General features: G+C 46.8%; 1 protein-coding gene across 3 annotated transcripts; it reads left to right on the forward strand.

Moving 5' to 3' along the window:
• The first annotated feature begins 5,691 nt into the window (after positions 1–5,691).
• On the forward strand, positions 5,692–15,245 carry khdc4 (KH domain containing 4, pre-mRNA splicing factor). 3 transcript variants are annotated; one of them, XM_049025729.1, is made up of 14 exons: positions 5,692–6,152; positions 7,727–7,898; positions 8,297–8,425; positions 10,704–10,783; positions 10,896–10,948; positions 11,045–11,208; positions 11,312–11,523; positions 11,956–12,016; positions 12,102–12,156; positions 12,267–12,484; positions 12,622–12,765; positions 13,417–13,526; positions 13,615–13,700; positions 14,557–15,245. In XM_049025729.1, the coding sequence occupies exons 1-14, from the start codon at positions 6,124–6,126 to the stop codon at positions 14,772–14,774; spliced, it is 1,731 nt and encodes a 576-aa protein (XP_048881686.1). In that variant the 5' UTR covers positions 5,692–6,123; the 3' UTR covers positions 14,775–15,245. The 3 variants fall into 3 exon arrangements, 2 of the variants coding, with proteins under 2 accessions (XP_048881686.1, XP_048881687.1); XR_007399718.1 differs by having other exon boundaries at positions 5,818–6,152; positions 13,445–13,526; positions 14,557–14,609; XM_049025730.1 differs by having other exon boundaries at positions 5,819–6,152; positions 13,445–13,526; positions 13,615–14,729.
• Positions 15,246–16,375: the final 1,130 nt, after the last annotated feature.

Below are 16,375 nucleotides of genomic sequence, written 5' to 3' on the forward strand. Positions count from 1 at the left end.
GATTCGAAGCGGCTGTTTTTGTGCACGAAGCTTCTTCCATGGGCTGTAGGGATGTGGTTTAGCCTTTTTCTGCTCCCTTTGTTGTATAAATATAATTCTTACTCTGGTGAGCATAAACAAATGTACCAGCTACATAAAATATAGAGGGACAAATGCAGTTTTTTTTTCGCAAAAAAAAAAACCCAACATATTATGGGGGAAAAAGTGACACCATCTACCAGTCGCAGCTAGCTGTATAATGTAGAGTAGGCTTGATTCCTCTTTTGAGAATGTACAGTAGCTGCATCTTGGCCTGTAGATTGGATGTGAACAAGATTGACAATTTGGCCGGAAGAAGCCATGCTAATCGAGTCTGAACAATTCTCATTCGTTTTTCAAAATGTTCGAATACTAATTGTTGTGATATTTATTTTAAGGGGTGTGACAGACAGGCAAACAAAATAAGAGCCCTGTTTTTATGCAGAAATTTGCCAAGACGGATGGAGATCACTGGCAGGCTGAGCAGGACAGTGAACTCAAGGCACAATCGGGATTTACTTCAAATGTGCCATGAAGTTGTCTAAGTCTAAGTAATATTAACTGCTTGGGGACCTGATGGGACCCTAATGAATGTGAGTGGAGGGTGTTCTGGTGGTGTATCAAACCAGACAGGTGAGCATTGGATGAATGAGAGATCTAGCTGTATGACTATGATCTACTTACAAATGTGCTTCACTCCCTCAGTACCGAACAGCATCAATTTAATGGACTTATGACCATACATTTGGTTCTTACCAGCAGGTTTTTAAATCTCATAGCTCTAAATAGATTATGTTTTGTAGTGACGTTTGGCTCTTAACATTAAATACCTTTTAACAAGCTATGCTTGCTACAAAATAGTCAACAGGTGTGAAGTTGGCTAATGATAATTAAATTGAATGGGACACGTTGGTGCTGCTCTTATCTATCTTGGTAACATGATGATTAGCCATAGTTCAGTTGGCAAACAGACCAAGCCACAGCTGAAGACTCCCTCCCTAGCAGGCATTGACAAGGGAGGGATGGGATGGTGTGTTTTTCTGGAGATTGGTCTTCTGTATCTGTCTCATAATAAATAATATACCAGTAAATGGCATCTCCGTGTGGAAATAAATAGCTGTCTAGGTCTAGGTTGTGGGTAGCCCATTATTTGCAACATTTTTCAACTCAACGTTGTGCTACCTAGGAACGTTCTGCATGTGGAGACAGTTGAGACTGTGGTACGTGGGATTTGGACATGCAGGTGGATGCCTTTAACTCTGACAGTTTTTCAGACATCCACGTGTTTGCAGTTTACTACCTGTCTTCACAGATGATATCATTACTGTTTTCAGTTGGTATGTTTTCTTTCACTTAAATGATTGGATTCCTCACCTAATGGGCGGCACTGCTCCCTCATGCCTCCAGGGTAGGCTTTCAGACTTGCGTTGGGTCTGTATAGGTGCTTTCACACTGAATTTCCAGAACCTGGTCCCAGGTTCATGCAGTTCATGATTCTTGTTTAATCTGGCCAGCAGATCCATCTTTCGTTTTCCACAGAAAAAAAAAACGATATAACATTTTCCCAGTAATAAGTGCTGGCAAGTTGCACTGCCAGCAGCAACGATATTAGACAAAAGTGTATATATTCTTGATGTGAGCAAAAAATACATTAAATGTAAATGGGGAACAAAAAAAATCCATCTGCTCAGTTTTTGCTCTGCTACACTACCTCTGCATACCTGTGTAACTTCCATGTTAGTGCCGGCGCTTGTGGTCAACCAATCAGCAAGCTATGGCTATAAGCACCACCCAATCAGCAAGCGATGCCTGTAAGCACCTCCCCAGTATTTTGTGTTCAAATAAAAAGTACGGAGTTTGGAGTAGATACTAAAAAGGGGATCTGGTACTGCCTTCGAGTTCCTGCAGTGTGAGCGCGACAGAAGTCCCTGGCTCTGGAAAAAGGTTCTGGTTCCAGAGAAGTTCCTGCGGTGTTATAGCGCCTTATGTATGGGCCTTCCATGGTCTGCCTTTGTTGGACAGACTTCCTCCCACATCCACAGAGGTGTAGTTAAATGACCTGGCATCTTTGAATTGCTTATGGTATTTGTCTGTGCCCAGTGATGAATTTGTGTACTGTAACCTTGTGCCCTATGGTGCTTTTGACAGGCTCTAGTACACCATCCCATCCCACCCCCCCCACCCCCCCCCCCCCCCCCACACACACACACACACACACACATACAATCCTGACCAGGATCAATGGCTAAAACATGGATTCCTCTGTGATTCTGTGGTTTGTTGCCCCTGGACGATGCTCTTCTCCTGCTCCTGTACTCTAAGAAATAACATACTGCTGGGGCACAGACAGCCTGGGACTCTGCTACCACAAGGTGTTATGGGTAAATATGTAAATTTGGGTCACACCCATTTTCTTCCAGGGACTTGTGTATACAGTCAAATGCTTGTATTACCAGAGAAATTGTAAAATAGCTGGGAGCTACATTAACTAAAGCACATATCAATATTTTTCTTCAAAATACATGATCAACAAGTCAAACTATAGTGATTAAGTGTAACTGGGTCAAGGATGTAAGAATACAAGTAATGTAACATGGTATAATTAGTATGGTAGACTGCCAGTTATATAATACAATATATTACTATTGCCATTGAAAAGCCATTTCTCGTCTGAGTTTCACAAACAAGAGAGTTGTGGGAGTGCACCCCTTACAGGGAGGGTAAGGAACTAAGTATCTGCCTTTGATCTCTTTTTGCCTGGATAAATGCACAATTAATGTGCAGAACCAGTTACGCCAATCACGTGCGTATACATCCAACAACACTATCATTGTGTTTTGAACTGGAAAATCAGGATGCGTGCGTACATACCCTCTATTGTCCTTTATCCCCATTTTATATTTGGGAGTAGACTGGGTGACTAAGGCCATGCGACAGTTTGTACGTGGTGATGCACAGACATGTGAGATGAACACGATTTAGGTGATTAGCATAGAGATTGAGGGACACACAATATGTGCCCTTGGTGAACGAGCTGCCTAGTTTGTTACAGGTGAGGAAGTGAAACAGCTAAAAATAGCTTCTAGTCGGATCGAAAGCTTATTTAATGGGGGCTGGTGGAAAGAGGGATGTAGATAAAAAGTGTAGATTGGGGGCGAGGTGCCAGGTAGTGTCAGATTCTGGGCTTGATAGCAATAAGGTAATCTGTTTTTAGTTACTGTACCTTATTAATTATTTAAAATCGCTATTTGAATAGTTGATCTCCTGGGAGATTCTGCAGGGTAAAATTAGCAGTTAGAGAGGTACGTGTATACTCCAGCACAGCCGCTGCAGAATATGATCTCTGACAAGCCCTTGTTTACAGTGGTTTATCAAAGGATGTTCATCACTGGGAACCAGGGCTGAGTTAAAATACCTGAAAGATGCCACTCTTTTAGCTGAGTGACGTCGTAAGATACAGCACCCGACTGGTAAAAAGGGATTTAACATAATATCATGTGACATATTTAAAATGAAAGACCAGGAAACAAAACTGCATGTGCAACGAGGTCCACTTCAGGTTCAACAGGTTAGTCTGACAGGTAAATGCCTACGGCGGTGCTATGCGGCCCTGAGAGAGATGGAGTCACGCTCAAACGAGGCCCTCCCCTCCGCCAGTGGGGCTGACTGCTAGTCCATCAATCTATCCCCTGAACCACTTTCAGATATTAATCTGACACATCCACCCTGTGATATAAAGCTTTCCAGCAGAAGTACTGGAACTTAAGAGGCTTAAGATTAAATTGATTTTCTTAAATAAATAGGCATATCTGTTACAGAAAACATTGAACTCTGGTAGTCTATGAAATCCTTCAATAGAGTTCTGTCAACCATCGATTTCAGATACACCACCTACAACCCACCTGGGCAGGGTCACCAGGAGCCAATCCCACACAGCACAGGGTACAAAGAGCATGCAAACTAAAGGTGTGAGCGAGCGGCGCTGCCTACTGAGTAACTGTGGCACCCACTTTCAGATTGTAATGTTTTGAATCAGTTTTTAATTACTGAGCTAGCTGGCTTTGTGTTTCCTTTGAGGTACATGTTTCCTTGGTTGGGAGAAACCAACGAGGAGGCCCCACCCCTGGTCGGTGAGGGGCCCTACGGGTACGGTTGCTGGACACCCCATTAAATTTATTTCTGGCTATGGGCATGGTGTAAATTCGACCATCACTCAGTGTGTGACATTCACATATTTTCCCTTTGAGCACTGATTTCCTCCCACAGTCCAAAGAATTTTTTTTGTGCTTTCCAGCAAGCTATAGTTGGGTTATATAGCTGTAATACAAAAAAAAAAGTTACAATTCACACAAAAACAATTATCAATGTTTTTTTTGCTATCTGCGGTGTAGAAAAAGTGATATATCTCAAAACATTTTTTTAAATAAACAAAAAACATTTCTGATCTCTGGAAGCAGCACGGAAGGAAAGAGATATAATGAGGGAACCAAATAATGAAATTGAAAAGGTCTGTTTAGTATGGGGCTGAATAAAGCCAAACTAAATATTGGACAGTACCCCCAGTCCCTGCCCCCATCTTAAAGGTATATGAAATTCACTTGAGAAATTTGATCAAAATAAAAAATGGTGGTGCACAAGTCATTCATTGAAATTAGAATGGAGTGTCAAAACAGTAGTGTGAAATAATTGTAGTCTTCAGAAATGAATGCGGTAAAGACTATTGGCCTTTCTTTTCTAAATTTCTTTGTGTGAAATCTTGTGTTCTTCTTTGACATAAATAGAAAATGTGTGTAGTGGACTTAAAAATTCATAAAGCCATATTGGAGCTAAGTACAATCCTCTTAACCTGAGCATCACCCACTCCATGGTCTGTAGGCGAGATTTCTAGGACCGTCACTATCGATTATATTAAAGATTGAGTAATTTACTGATTAATTTAACAGGGCTTTCTTATTTGCAAGATCCGTGCCACATCAAATATATATAATACAGGTTCTGCTGTATTGACAGCAATTTATCTTCTCTTGTCAACGTTAAAACATCTGATGCACCAACTGTTACACTTATACCACATCCCGAGTCTGGAGACATTTTACTGTTATAATATATAAAATGTGTTGGCAGTGTGTTGTGTTGGCCCAATTTCCGGCAACATTGTCATGTTATTTGACCATTTCTTTTGGTAAATAATGAGTTCTATTTGGCTATAGTTCATTTTGGGTAAATTCTCAACTCCTTTGTGTTATACAAATATAGTAATGTGAATATTTTCCAGTGTCGTTCAGCCCTAGACACACAATAGTCATAAAATGATACGCAGCTGTCATATATAGTCTATTAATTAATATATTGATATATAACATTATATCCGTGGTTGGCTTTTGTTTTAACGAAATGTTCGAAGAAAGCAAATTGTCAATGTGATGGCATAGATATATGCAAGGCTAGCTAGTCCAATGGCGCTCTTCCGTTGCATCAGGAACTTTGGGTACTTCAAACATCAGCTACCAAAGAAAACCCCAGTGCGTGTTTGTTTTTTCGGTACTGGACCGGAAATCACTGGAAAAATACCGTTTTTTTAGTATCAAACATTTGGTACCTGGCGCAGTGGCAAAGCGCCCCATCAGACCGACACGTAGCTTGTGGGCAAATTTTAGTCGATGCTTTTAAAAAAAATCAAGTAATTTAGTTTAATCGAGTAATAGTTACAGCTCTAGGTCAGGTTACACTATCTAGTTAGTTTGTTCACATTTGCGATATCAGCGTGATTTTATGCAGTATTCCTCGATGCAGGACGCCGACTTGCTCATCCAGCCCGGGGCACCGTGTTGACGACCATCATCCCGGTTGGCGGGGGAGACGCAAAAATCATTAAATACGTTTTATGTATACACTCCCGACAGGGCGTATAAGCACAGCTGGTCTGCGACCCGGCGCCGCAGTGACGAAAGCCGGCCCCTGACCTCCCCCCCGCCGTTGCGGAAGCGGACCGAACATTTCCGCCATTACTGCTCGCCTGGATCGGCTCCTGTGCTGGAGCTCCCCTCGGCTGTAAAACGTGTCGGAATAGAGCCTGAGTCTGTTTAAAAAACAAAGTCACCATTGATGTCGTTTGGTGGGACGCAGAACGGCGGGTGAGTGCGGTTTATTGCCGCCGGCGGCTCGCCGTTTTACTGCCCCTGCGTTTGTTTGCAGGCGGCGAGCGAATAACAACATGGCGGCTTATAGAGGCATCCATAGCTAGCGAGATGATTAGCCTTTAGCTCGATAGCTTGGCGGCTCATTTTTGTTGCGTGGGTACTAGGCGGCTGCACATTAGTCGTGCTATTAAGGAGACAAGACGAAGTAAGTTTATTCGCCATGTTCGCTTTAATCCATCACCGAGCTGCGTGTCGCGTACTTCTTGACAGATCCGGAGGGTGGAGAGGCGCAGAGGGGAGTAGCTAACAAGATTATGGTGATAGTTAACCTAATCCAACTTCAGAAAGACAAATAAATGTAGCGGCGTTTAGATTTGGTGCCGAATGACTCAGGTTAATTAGTCCTGCAATTAAGACGACTAATCTTGCTTTGGTGAGACGGTAGAACGTTTATTCGGTCTGCACCCCGTGCACCGTCAGAGCGGAACGGGCTGCACCCAGTGTTTGGCCCTAGTAGATTGGTCTGCACCCCATGTACAGTCACAGAGAAGTCTGTACCCCGTGCACCATCATAGTGGATTGGTGTGCACTCCATGTACCTTCAGCGGAGCGGTCCGTGTACCGTGCTCCATCGTAGCGGATTGGTGTGCACCCCGTGTACTGCCAGTGGAGTGGTCTGCACCTCATTCACCATCAGACCGAAACGGTCTGCACCTAATGTTTGGCTATAGTAGATTGGCCTGCCCCCCATGTACCGTCAGAGCAGAATGGTTTGCAACCAATGTTCCGCCATAGTAGATTGGCCTGCACCCAATATACCATCAGTGGAGAGGTCTGCACCCTGGGCACCATCATAGTGGATTTGTCTGCACCCTGTGTACATCAGCAGAGCAGTCTCTACCCCATGCACCATCATAGTGGTTTGGTGTGCATCCCGTGTTCTGAGCCCCCTGACAAAATGCCACTTTCAGCCCCCCCCCCCCCAAGGTTTGTCAGCCTCTGAAGATATATCAGTAGACACCAGCATACTCGGTGTCTTCAAGGGCCCCATTAGTGTTGAGTCCTCTGATATCCATACCCCTCTGACATGTCCATACCACTCTGACGCTGTAAGCATGGAGCGGTCTGAACCCAGTGTACCATCAGCAGAACGGTCTGCACCCTGCCCGGAGCTGAAAGCTCTGGTTTCATTTTGGTTGTGTCTGATTCATCAGCCGTGCGGTCATATAAAACAAACCACCATGTGGTGCCGCGTGGTAATTGCTCATTGATGTTGTGTTAGATTCGGGGTTGTTATGGGGATGTTGGTCATTTCTGGTCCTGTTCTCAAACCCGCTTCTTTGTCTTATAAATTATACAGTCAGCAGCGGTTGCAGGAGATCTTCTTTCAGAAGGCCGTCGCCGTCATTGTCAGGCTGATTAAGTCTGTCTGGGTGTTTGTTACCATGGACAAAATGCTGTTTTTTATGTTTTTAAATTGCAAAAAATCGTACCTGTGAGACTTTAATGAGGAGACCGAGGATCAGACTGTTCGTTCTTGACCAAAGTCACTATTCCTATGTGCCAAGCCGTCGCAGTAAGTGGGACCAGCCTGGTCCGGGTGCCGTGGTGGAGAATGAGGCGGCACCGACAGGGGCCCTGGACGCCGCCGCTGCGGTGGCAGCCAAAATCAACGCCATGCTGGTGGCCAAGGGCAAGCTGAAGCCGTCACAGATCGGAGTGCCGGGGGCCGCAGACAAAGTAAGGAGCCAGACGATGCCATGCTGAAATAGTTTGCATAGGATTAACTGGGAATAATGGCTGCAATTCACATTTCGTTACATATGGAGCCCGAAAGAGGAATGTTTCCATTAATGAAAAAGTTGCATGTCTGAGTATAGCATTCTGATTAATGCTGAAGATGTCAGTATTCTCTGCAATATCCCGCTATTTTAAAGTAGACCTTGGAATACAGATCTCTCATGGTCTTTCTTCAAATTTGACCTACCTTTTCCTAGCCGATTAGAGCCAGTTATGAAAAAGAAAGCATTGTGACATTCTACCCATGACTAGAGGGATGAGGGTTGGGGCCTTCAGTCAGGGTCAGCCATAGTGTGTCCCGCAGATGGGGGGGGGCTCATGTTCATGCCCTGTCCCAGGCTGCAGGGGGTGGGAAGGTGCTGCCTCCGCTGAAGGCCAAAGATGACCTGGTGGTGGCTGAAGTGGAGATTAACGACGTGCCGCTGACCTGCCGGAACCTGCTGACCCGTGGCCAGACGCAGGATGAGGTCAGAGCAAAGTTAACGTGCTCTGGCTTGGTTTCTCGCTCTAATGCTAATTTGAATAGCTACTGTAGGTGATACAACAAGAACTGCTATAAATTAGAATTGTAGTTAAATGTCTACTGCTGTTTAAATTCAAATTTAAATTGAAGTATGAATATTAGACTTGGAACAATAAATCATCTGTTATTAAGTGAGCAGGTACATTTACGTACTGGAAATGTGTGCACTCAGTGTAATGATCTTTTTCTTTGAAGAGAAATTTAATACATTGAAAAAACAAGGTGCTAGGTGTATGATTATGCAAAAATTCAGAAGCTTTGCACAGAGACGAAGGGCGTTTCTGTAGGTAAAGCCGGATACCCTGCACATTTTGGTAGGGATAATACAGACCTTTATTAATGGGATCTCCACAAGATAGGAAGGGAGGAAACATTGTTAAATGTGCCTTCAGCAAACTAGGAATGAATTTCCCCATAGAAACAAAGTTAGTATTTAGTAGGTTGGTTTCTGGCTAACCTACAAAACCTGGTTTGACCAGTAATCTGTCTGGGTACAACTAAATTGTGATGAAAGAGTAATTATGAACACTCTGTCCCCCAACGTCAGTGTAAAATGCAAAGTGCTGGTTGTTTTTTAATTTCTGGGAGAGATTACGTAAAATAGGAACACATTGGGGGGGGGGGGAACCATCTGGTTTGTTAAAGTTGGGTGGAACCCGGAGTTGTGTGGTTGAGTTGTTCGTCATCTTCTCCGACCATTTACTCTGAATCGTTTATGTCAAATAGTCGCACATTGTATCGTTCTAAAGAGGTGTCTTTGTTTCATATCAAAATTATGCGTGACATGGTGGATATTGTGTTGCTACCAGCCTGACTTGTTTGACTGGGTTTAGAACCAGCTCGCTATGTGAGAGCACCCTGATTAATGTAAACAGCCATGCCATAAAACGTAAAGTGACTATGAAAGGGGTGATGGTGCAGAGGAGAAGCATGCATCTTCACCTTGGCGTCTGTCAGGGTTTATAGGCCATACGTTTTGTTTGATGCTGAGCTGCTTCAGTGAGCACCATCAGCCTGCCGAGTTGAGACATTGACGTTGGTGTGGATGAGCTGGCAAAAACAAGACACACCTCTCAGAATGTACAGGCCCCCTCCTTCCCCCTACACTTATCTGATCTGGCTCTGGGTTGGTTAGAGGCGTAAGGCCAAATCTCATCAACCAGGGGCTGAAACCATATTAAAATAATGATTTCAGGGAAAAGGCTTCCTGGAAACAGTGTGTATGCACATAGTTCAGAAGTAACATTTTATTGATCGTTTGTGTATTTTTACATAATTTGGGGAATATGTGTATTATGCAAGGTTTTTTTTTTTGAGAAAATACTAAATTTTAGGAATGCAACAAAGTTGACCTTGTGTTTAAGGTTTTCATTTGGAACATTGAATGTAGTCGGGGGACAAAAATTTGCAGGCGGGTAGTTAAAATGCTGACTGCTTGACCTGGGGCTGCTGTTTCTCTGTGTTTTTAGAAAGAGTTCAAACTAGCTTGGCTAACGTTCATTATGAGTTGCCTCGGTGTATAAGTGATCTTTCTTCAAATTTGCGCAGAAGTTCAGAGTTGAAACTGATGCCCGGATTCTGTCATGGAGCTGTAACAGATCTTGGGTTCCTCTCCAGCTACTAAAATACATTTTCTGTCATTTTTGATGAAAAAGTGATTTAGACGGAGATCAGCTTAGTCGCACAGGGGGCAGCTCTGAGTCCCTGTGGGCGCTCTGGCGCCTCTCTCTGGCAGAGATGATGGTGCATCTCTGATTCTAAATTGCCCCATGTGTCTGCCTGTTCTATGATGGACAAACACCTTACCCAGGCTATACGGTTGTTCTCTGTGATTTCTTTTAATAAACATTTATATGTGATCTGTGTTCCTTATTTAGCATTGCATAATGCAAAGGTATTTACAGGTCAGTTTGCATTCAACTTGAGAATCCATAGTTTGATAAAATTAACTTTTTTTGCCTAATTTTGTGTCACTAGTTGAAGAAAATCAAAGTACTGTATTGAATTTAATGTGCATATTTTTTAAATAGAATTATGCCTGAATTAGAACAAGTTCTGTTCTAATGTGAAGATACCATTAAACATACAAGCGCCATTCAACTAAGGATCCTTATGTATTATCTAATAAATACATGTGTAAATATCATTACTAGATGTGTATTGCTTGGTTATGTTACATATTCTAAGCAGCTGCGTCTAAAAACAGAACCCTCAATTTGCAGATTAGCAGGGTGAGTGGCGCTGCAGTGTCCACCAGGGGGCGGTACATGACAGCAGAGGAGAAGGGCAAAGCTCTGCCTGGGTGAGCCCCCCCCCGAGGGGAATTCTTTGGTTATACAAGGTGAATGTAAAAAAAAAAAAAAACAAAAAGCTGATTACCATGTTATAGCTTGCCTGTTCCATTCTTCATCCAGTGACCGGCCCCTTTACCTACACGTCCAGGGACAGACAAGGGAGCTCGTTGACAGTAAGGGTCTCTTTCCTGTGTTTTTATGGGAACCGACATCATCTCATGTGAATGACGTAAGCGAAGATGGTGTTTAATCCCGACCATTTCTCCCAGGGGCTGTGAACAAGATCAAAGAGATCATCACCAACGGGGTGGTAAAGGCAGCCACCAGTTCCAGCTCTTCCTATAACGGTGCCACTGTTACTGTGTACCACCAGCATGCCCCACCTCCCCCAACGCTGCCCCCTATGGGCCACAAACCGCACTTTCAGTCAGGGGTAAGGCACACTAACTGCCCCCTGTGTGTGTGTGTGTGTGCGCGTGTGTGCGCGTGCACGCACGCACTCAGTCCCTGTTCTGCTGTCCACCCCCCTGTTCCAGATGCACTATGTTCAGGACAAGCTGTTTGTGGGGCTGGAACATGCTGTTCCTGGCTTCTCCGTAAAGGAGCGCGTGGAGGGACCCGGCTGCTCCTACCTGCAGCACATCCAGGCCGAGACCGGGGCCAAGGTCTTCCTCAGAGGCAAAGGCTCTGGCTGCCTGGAACCGGCATCCGGCCGGGAGGCCTTCGAGCCCATGTACATCTACATCAGGTGAGGGGTTGGTGCTTCACAGCTGCTGCGTATCTGATCGGAGGGTGTGTAGAGGGGCACCAACCAGCCCTGAAGCTGTATTTCATACTTACCTACTGTGACTTAGCATTGGTGGCTTGCTAATCAGGTGAGGTGTAGAGGCTTGGCAGTTAGCGGTGTGGCCTTCCGCCTCCACGACAGCACTGTCCCTTCCCACCATGGCTCTGTGTGTGTGTGTGTGTCAGTTTTAACATGTTTCCCATGTCGGTGTGGATTTCCATGGCCCGCGGCATGCGTGTCCTGTGATGGCCTAGCCTTCTGTCTGGGCTCCCAGCCTAGTTTTGGATGGAGGCCCAATATTAAAAATGGTCCCGGTGCTTAATGTGAAACTGTGCAGCCTGCGGCCCACAGCTCTCCCGGACCAAACGCCTGTATTTATCATCTTTCCTGTAGCCACCCCAAACCTGAAGGCTTGGCGGCTGCCAAGACTCTGTGTGAGAACCTACTGCAGACTGTGAGTCTCTGTCGCATCCCCAGTAAGGGACTCCTGGCTCTGTGCTCTGTCTCCATGGTAACACTGCTCTGCCCCCCCCCCCCAGGTGCATGCTGAGTACTCCCGCTTCCTCAATCAGATGAGCGCCATGCCCACCCAGGGTAAGGATTCCCCTTGGCACCTCCCCTTGAGTGATGGCCGTCTTCTTGGGTCTCCCTCTCCCTTGTCACGTGACTCCTGCCTGTCTTCCTTTCTGTCTCATCCTGCACAGGGTTCATCCAGCCCCCGGCCATAAACGGAATGCCCCCTCAGCCACCCTACTATCCCCCAGCGGGGTACCAGCCGGGCTATCCGCTGCCAGTGCCCCCCCCTCAGCCTGTCCCACCGCCATATACAGTGCCCCCCCCTGTGCCCCCAGGGGCACCGGCCGTGATGCCCCCTCCAAGCGCGCAGTACCCAGTTAGCCCCGCCCCGGCCTCCCTGACACAGGTACCCTGACGGACAGCGAGTCCTGCTTCTCCGTGCTTTACTAGGGCACGGAGTGTGATCCCTCTACAGTTGTTTGACCGTAGTCCCTCTGTCGTGTGTTTTTGTCCTTTTTGTGGTGTCATGACTCCTCTCTCCAGCCCCTCCCTCCTGGGCCTTTCCCTCCCACGGCACCGGCTCAGCCCAAGGCCACCTCCCCCGCACCCCCCGTTAACCCTCCCCAGAAGCGCCGCTTCACCGAGGAGGTCCCTGATGAGCGGGACAGTGGCCTGCTGGGATACCAGGTGAACGGCCGTCCTGCCGTCGGGTTCTGAGCGGCTGTGTGACCAGCGTGCTGTGAGCGAGTCACTGAGCGAGTCACTGAGCGAGTGCCGGCTGTGCTGCGAGGGCTCGTCACCAGCGCCTTCTGTTACTTGTCCTCATGCCTGCTGTTCCGTGGTGCCTTTGGATCTGAGATCATTGTGTGCCAAATCCCGTAACAATCAGTGAGCCAGATACGCCTCGGCGTGAAAGGGCGTCTTGACTGCTGGCATGTAAATAAATGTGTGTTCAGATGTCAGTGTGCATGCATGCTTCTGGGATGGGGGCCGAATGTCCCTGGACATGATGCACTTATTTGTCATTTTATGAATGCATCAGCTGTTTATGTTGAGCTCCGGTGAGGTGCGTGTGCTGTCATATTTATACCAGGTGAGTGTTGGCTGTTGCTTACAAACCTGTTGGAGTCTGGAGCCACTGTTACATGTTTCAAGTGCAGCTGTTTGGAAGATTGGTTTCTGGAGAAAATTAGGCTTTTTGTGACTTTTGGTAAGCGACAGGAGTGCAGTAGTTGGTTCTAGCTGTAGGGCATTAGCCGGCACTGTGCCTTCTGCGTGTTTTAGGGACACGTGCAGGTCAGAATGGCGGCTAACGCGGTTGTGTTTTTCTGCTCATAGCATGGACCCATTCATATGACTAATTTAGGTGCAGGCTTCTCTGTGGGCGGCCCTGAGCCTTCTGGACTTCCGGCAGCCGGTTCCCCTGGGGATCTGAGGGAGCGAGAGAGGTAAATGTGCAGTCGATGGCTAAGCAGACCCACAATGGTCCTGAAGAGAGTCTGCCTGTCTGAAGCTCCACCCTCTCGGTTTTCCCAGTAGGCAGCTAATGCCTCCGCCGCCTATGCCGATTAACGGAGCGCGCCCCAAGCCCGAGGAGAGGAGGACGCTGCCCGGGGCCCTGGGTGAGTGGCGACCCCCGCTCTAAGCCCCTTCCCCTTGTCCCAGCAGGCTTTCCCTTCCCACCCCTGCTTTCCCTCCAGACACTATTTGGATTTTATTTGTAGTTCAGCAGCAGACCCACTAGGTGTCTCCCAGTGAATTTGCTGACCATTATTTCCTGGTAAATATTATAGCAGTACATTACAGCTGCATCTCTTAAATCCTAGCTGGAATCCTCTGGGTTGGTTATTTTTACACTGACATTCAGCACTAAAGCCACTGGCCGCTGATTTACAATCCCGTGATGGCAGTTAGCTTTTAGAGTTGTTGCCCCTGCCCTGCCATGTGCATCTGCCCTTTCTCTCAGTAGCTGGTTCCTTCAGCCAGCCGTCCCTCTCTGATGACATCATCAGGATGGAGGAGTCTTTGCCCAAGCCTCCTCCTTCACTAACGTGGCTCTTCCTTTTTTTGTGTTCTCTCTCTCTTTCTCTGTGTTCTTCTCTTCCATGTCTCTCTGGGGGGATGCCTGACGGTTTCGGGTGTGGGTGGGTTGGGGGGTGGGCGTGGCTCCTCGCCGCGATGTTACGGCTGTCCCGCACCCCCATTGGACCACCCGGCCACCGCCCCCATCGACCGATGTCTGCCGACCCTGGCCTGCTCGCCTCCTCTGTCACCCGTTCACACGTCACTCTTATTTTTTTTTTTTTAAACATGATGAAAATTAACTGTTTGTCTCCCCTTTTAAACGGCATTTTTAAAATGATCACTCGTACTGCCATTTCTTTGTACACGTGTGCCTGCATGTGGGTGTGCTCTCTTCCCCCTCCCTCTGTTTTGCTCTTCTCTCCCTCTCTGTCCGTTCGTCCCCTCCCGTTTCAGAGCCGACGGCGAAACGTGCCAAGACGGGGCTGGTGGCATACACGGGGGACTCTTCGGACGAGGAGGAAGAGCACGTGACCTCCAAGGTCGGCGGGGCAGGTAACGGGGGAGCAGGCGCGTCTACCAGTTGGGCCCTGGGGTACCGATGCCCACCCCCTGCGCCCCCCCGCCCCAAAACACAGACGCAGCAGCCCATGCCGTTTTGGATGGCCCCCTGATGACTGGACTGGGAGATGCCCAGCTTCACCCCCCACTCCCCCTGCTGCACCTCCCCACCACCTTCATTCTATTTTTTTAAATTTAGCTCTTGAATGGTCTTTTTTTTTTTAATGTTTCTACATTATCTCTCTGACAAGCCTGTGTAGTAGTGGAAACCTGTACAGAATTCAGTTCTCAATCCTCAAGATGAAAGTGGGGCAGGAATTTCAATGTGGGAATTTGCCTGTTACCGGTGTGATGGGGACCCCTTGACCCCCAGGGTTTTCCGGGTCGATTTGGTGCATGTACCCCTACCCCAGTGCCCACCATATGATGCCGCCTTAGGTGTGTCCTAACCCAAGACACGCGCCGCAATCGGGAACACATCCCCGGCCCAACAGCACAAAAGAACGCAAGATATACAGGAATGCGTCGTGCATTTGTTCATTCAACCATGTACTTGATTTCATTGAATAAATTAACATTATTTACGTCTTTGTATTTACGTCTGTTATACTGTATAACCCAGGTAAAGAAAATGAAAATGTGGTTTCCTGCTATAACTGACTTGGTTACAATACTTTGACTGGAAGGATGTCAACAGATAAGAGTACAAACTAGCCAGATAATAGCATGTTTTGGCTTGTCATAGAGCCAGCTGGCACTGATTCCAGGAAATAGCAAATTGTACATGTTACCCCAGTGGGAAGCCAGGTACTGAATTCAGCTTCATCAGGAAGCTATAATTTAATGTTTAGGCGATGCATTTTTTTTTTTTTTATAATTTGGGTAGATAAGCATTCCATTGCAAAGGAAGGATTTACTGTAACTGCTTCTGTAGAGAGTACAATGTATTTTAACATCCTCAGACGCAAGGCATGTTGGACATTGGCAGTAGATGATATTCATGTTAGTTTGTAAAGGGAGTAACAAAGCATTGATCTGTCCATCCATTTCCAACAGCCACTCATCTCCAGTTAGGGCTTCCTAGCGATTATTTTGGGTAGCAGACAGCGGGATACGCCTGAGACGGGAAACAAGCCCATCGTGACGCACTTGCAGGAGAGGGATTACACGCTGATTCCCCAGCAACCACAGAAATATACGCAGAAACTGGAGAACCTGAGTAGAATGTGTAGACAACTCACAGCCACTAGAGGGAATCATTCAAAGCTGAGAAAAGGCAGTGATGGGCTTACACTATGCGTCGCTTTACCAGGCATAATAAAAATGCTCTTAATTGTAAAGAGAAGCCTTTTCCTCAGTTGAACCAGGATCATCTTACACCTATGACCCAAACCACCCTCAGCATGGAAAGGAAACTGCACAGCAATCAGTTTATTCCGATGACCCTCTCAAAATATGCTGTGAATTCCCCCAGGCATGGTGTGCACTCACAGAACTGGCTCCTTCCAAGGGTGAGGGAGGAGCCAGCGCTATTCTAGGGGGGCCGGCACTCCTAGGATTCAGTCGGATCAGCGAGACTGCTGGAGCGAGGCACTATATGGCAGTCGGTGGCAGCAGGTAACGTGGGCAGGGGGCAGGCAATGCGACAAAGGCAAGAAAGGACATACAGTGTCATGCTGGAGGAGCAAAGTGGGGGTTTGGGGCACGGAAGGGC

This window comes from Brienomyrus brachyistius, chromosome 9 (assembly GCF_023856365.1).
Source record: "Brienomyrus brachyistius isolate T26 chromosome 9, BBRACH_0.4, whole genome shotgun sequence".
Classification (NCBI taxonomy): Eukaryota; Metazoa; Chordata; class Actinopteri; order Osteoglossiformes; family Mormyridae; genus Brienomyrus; species Brienomyrus brachyistius.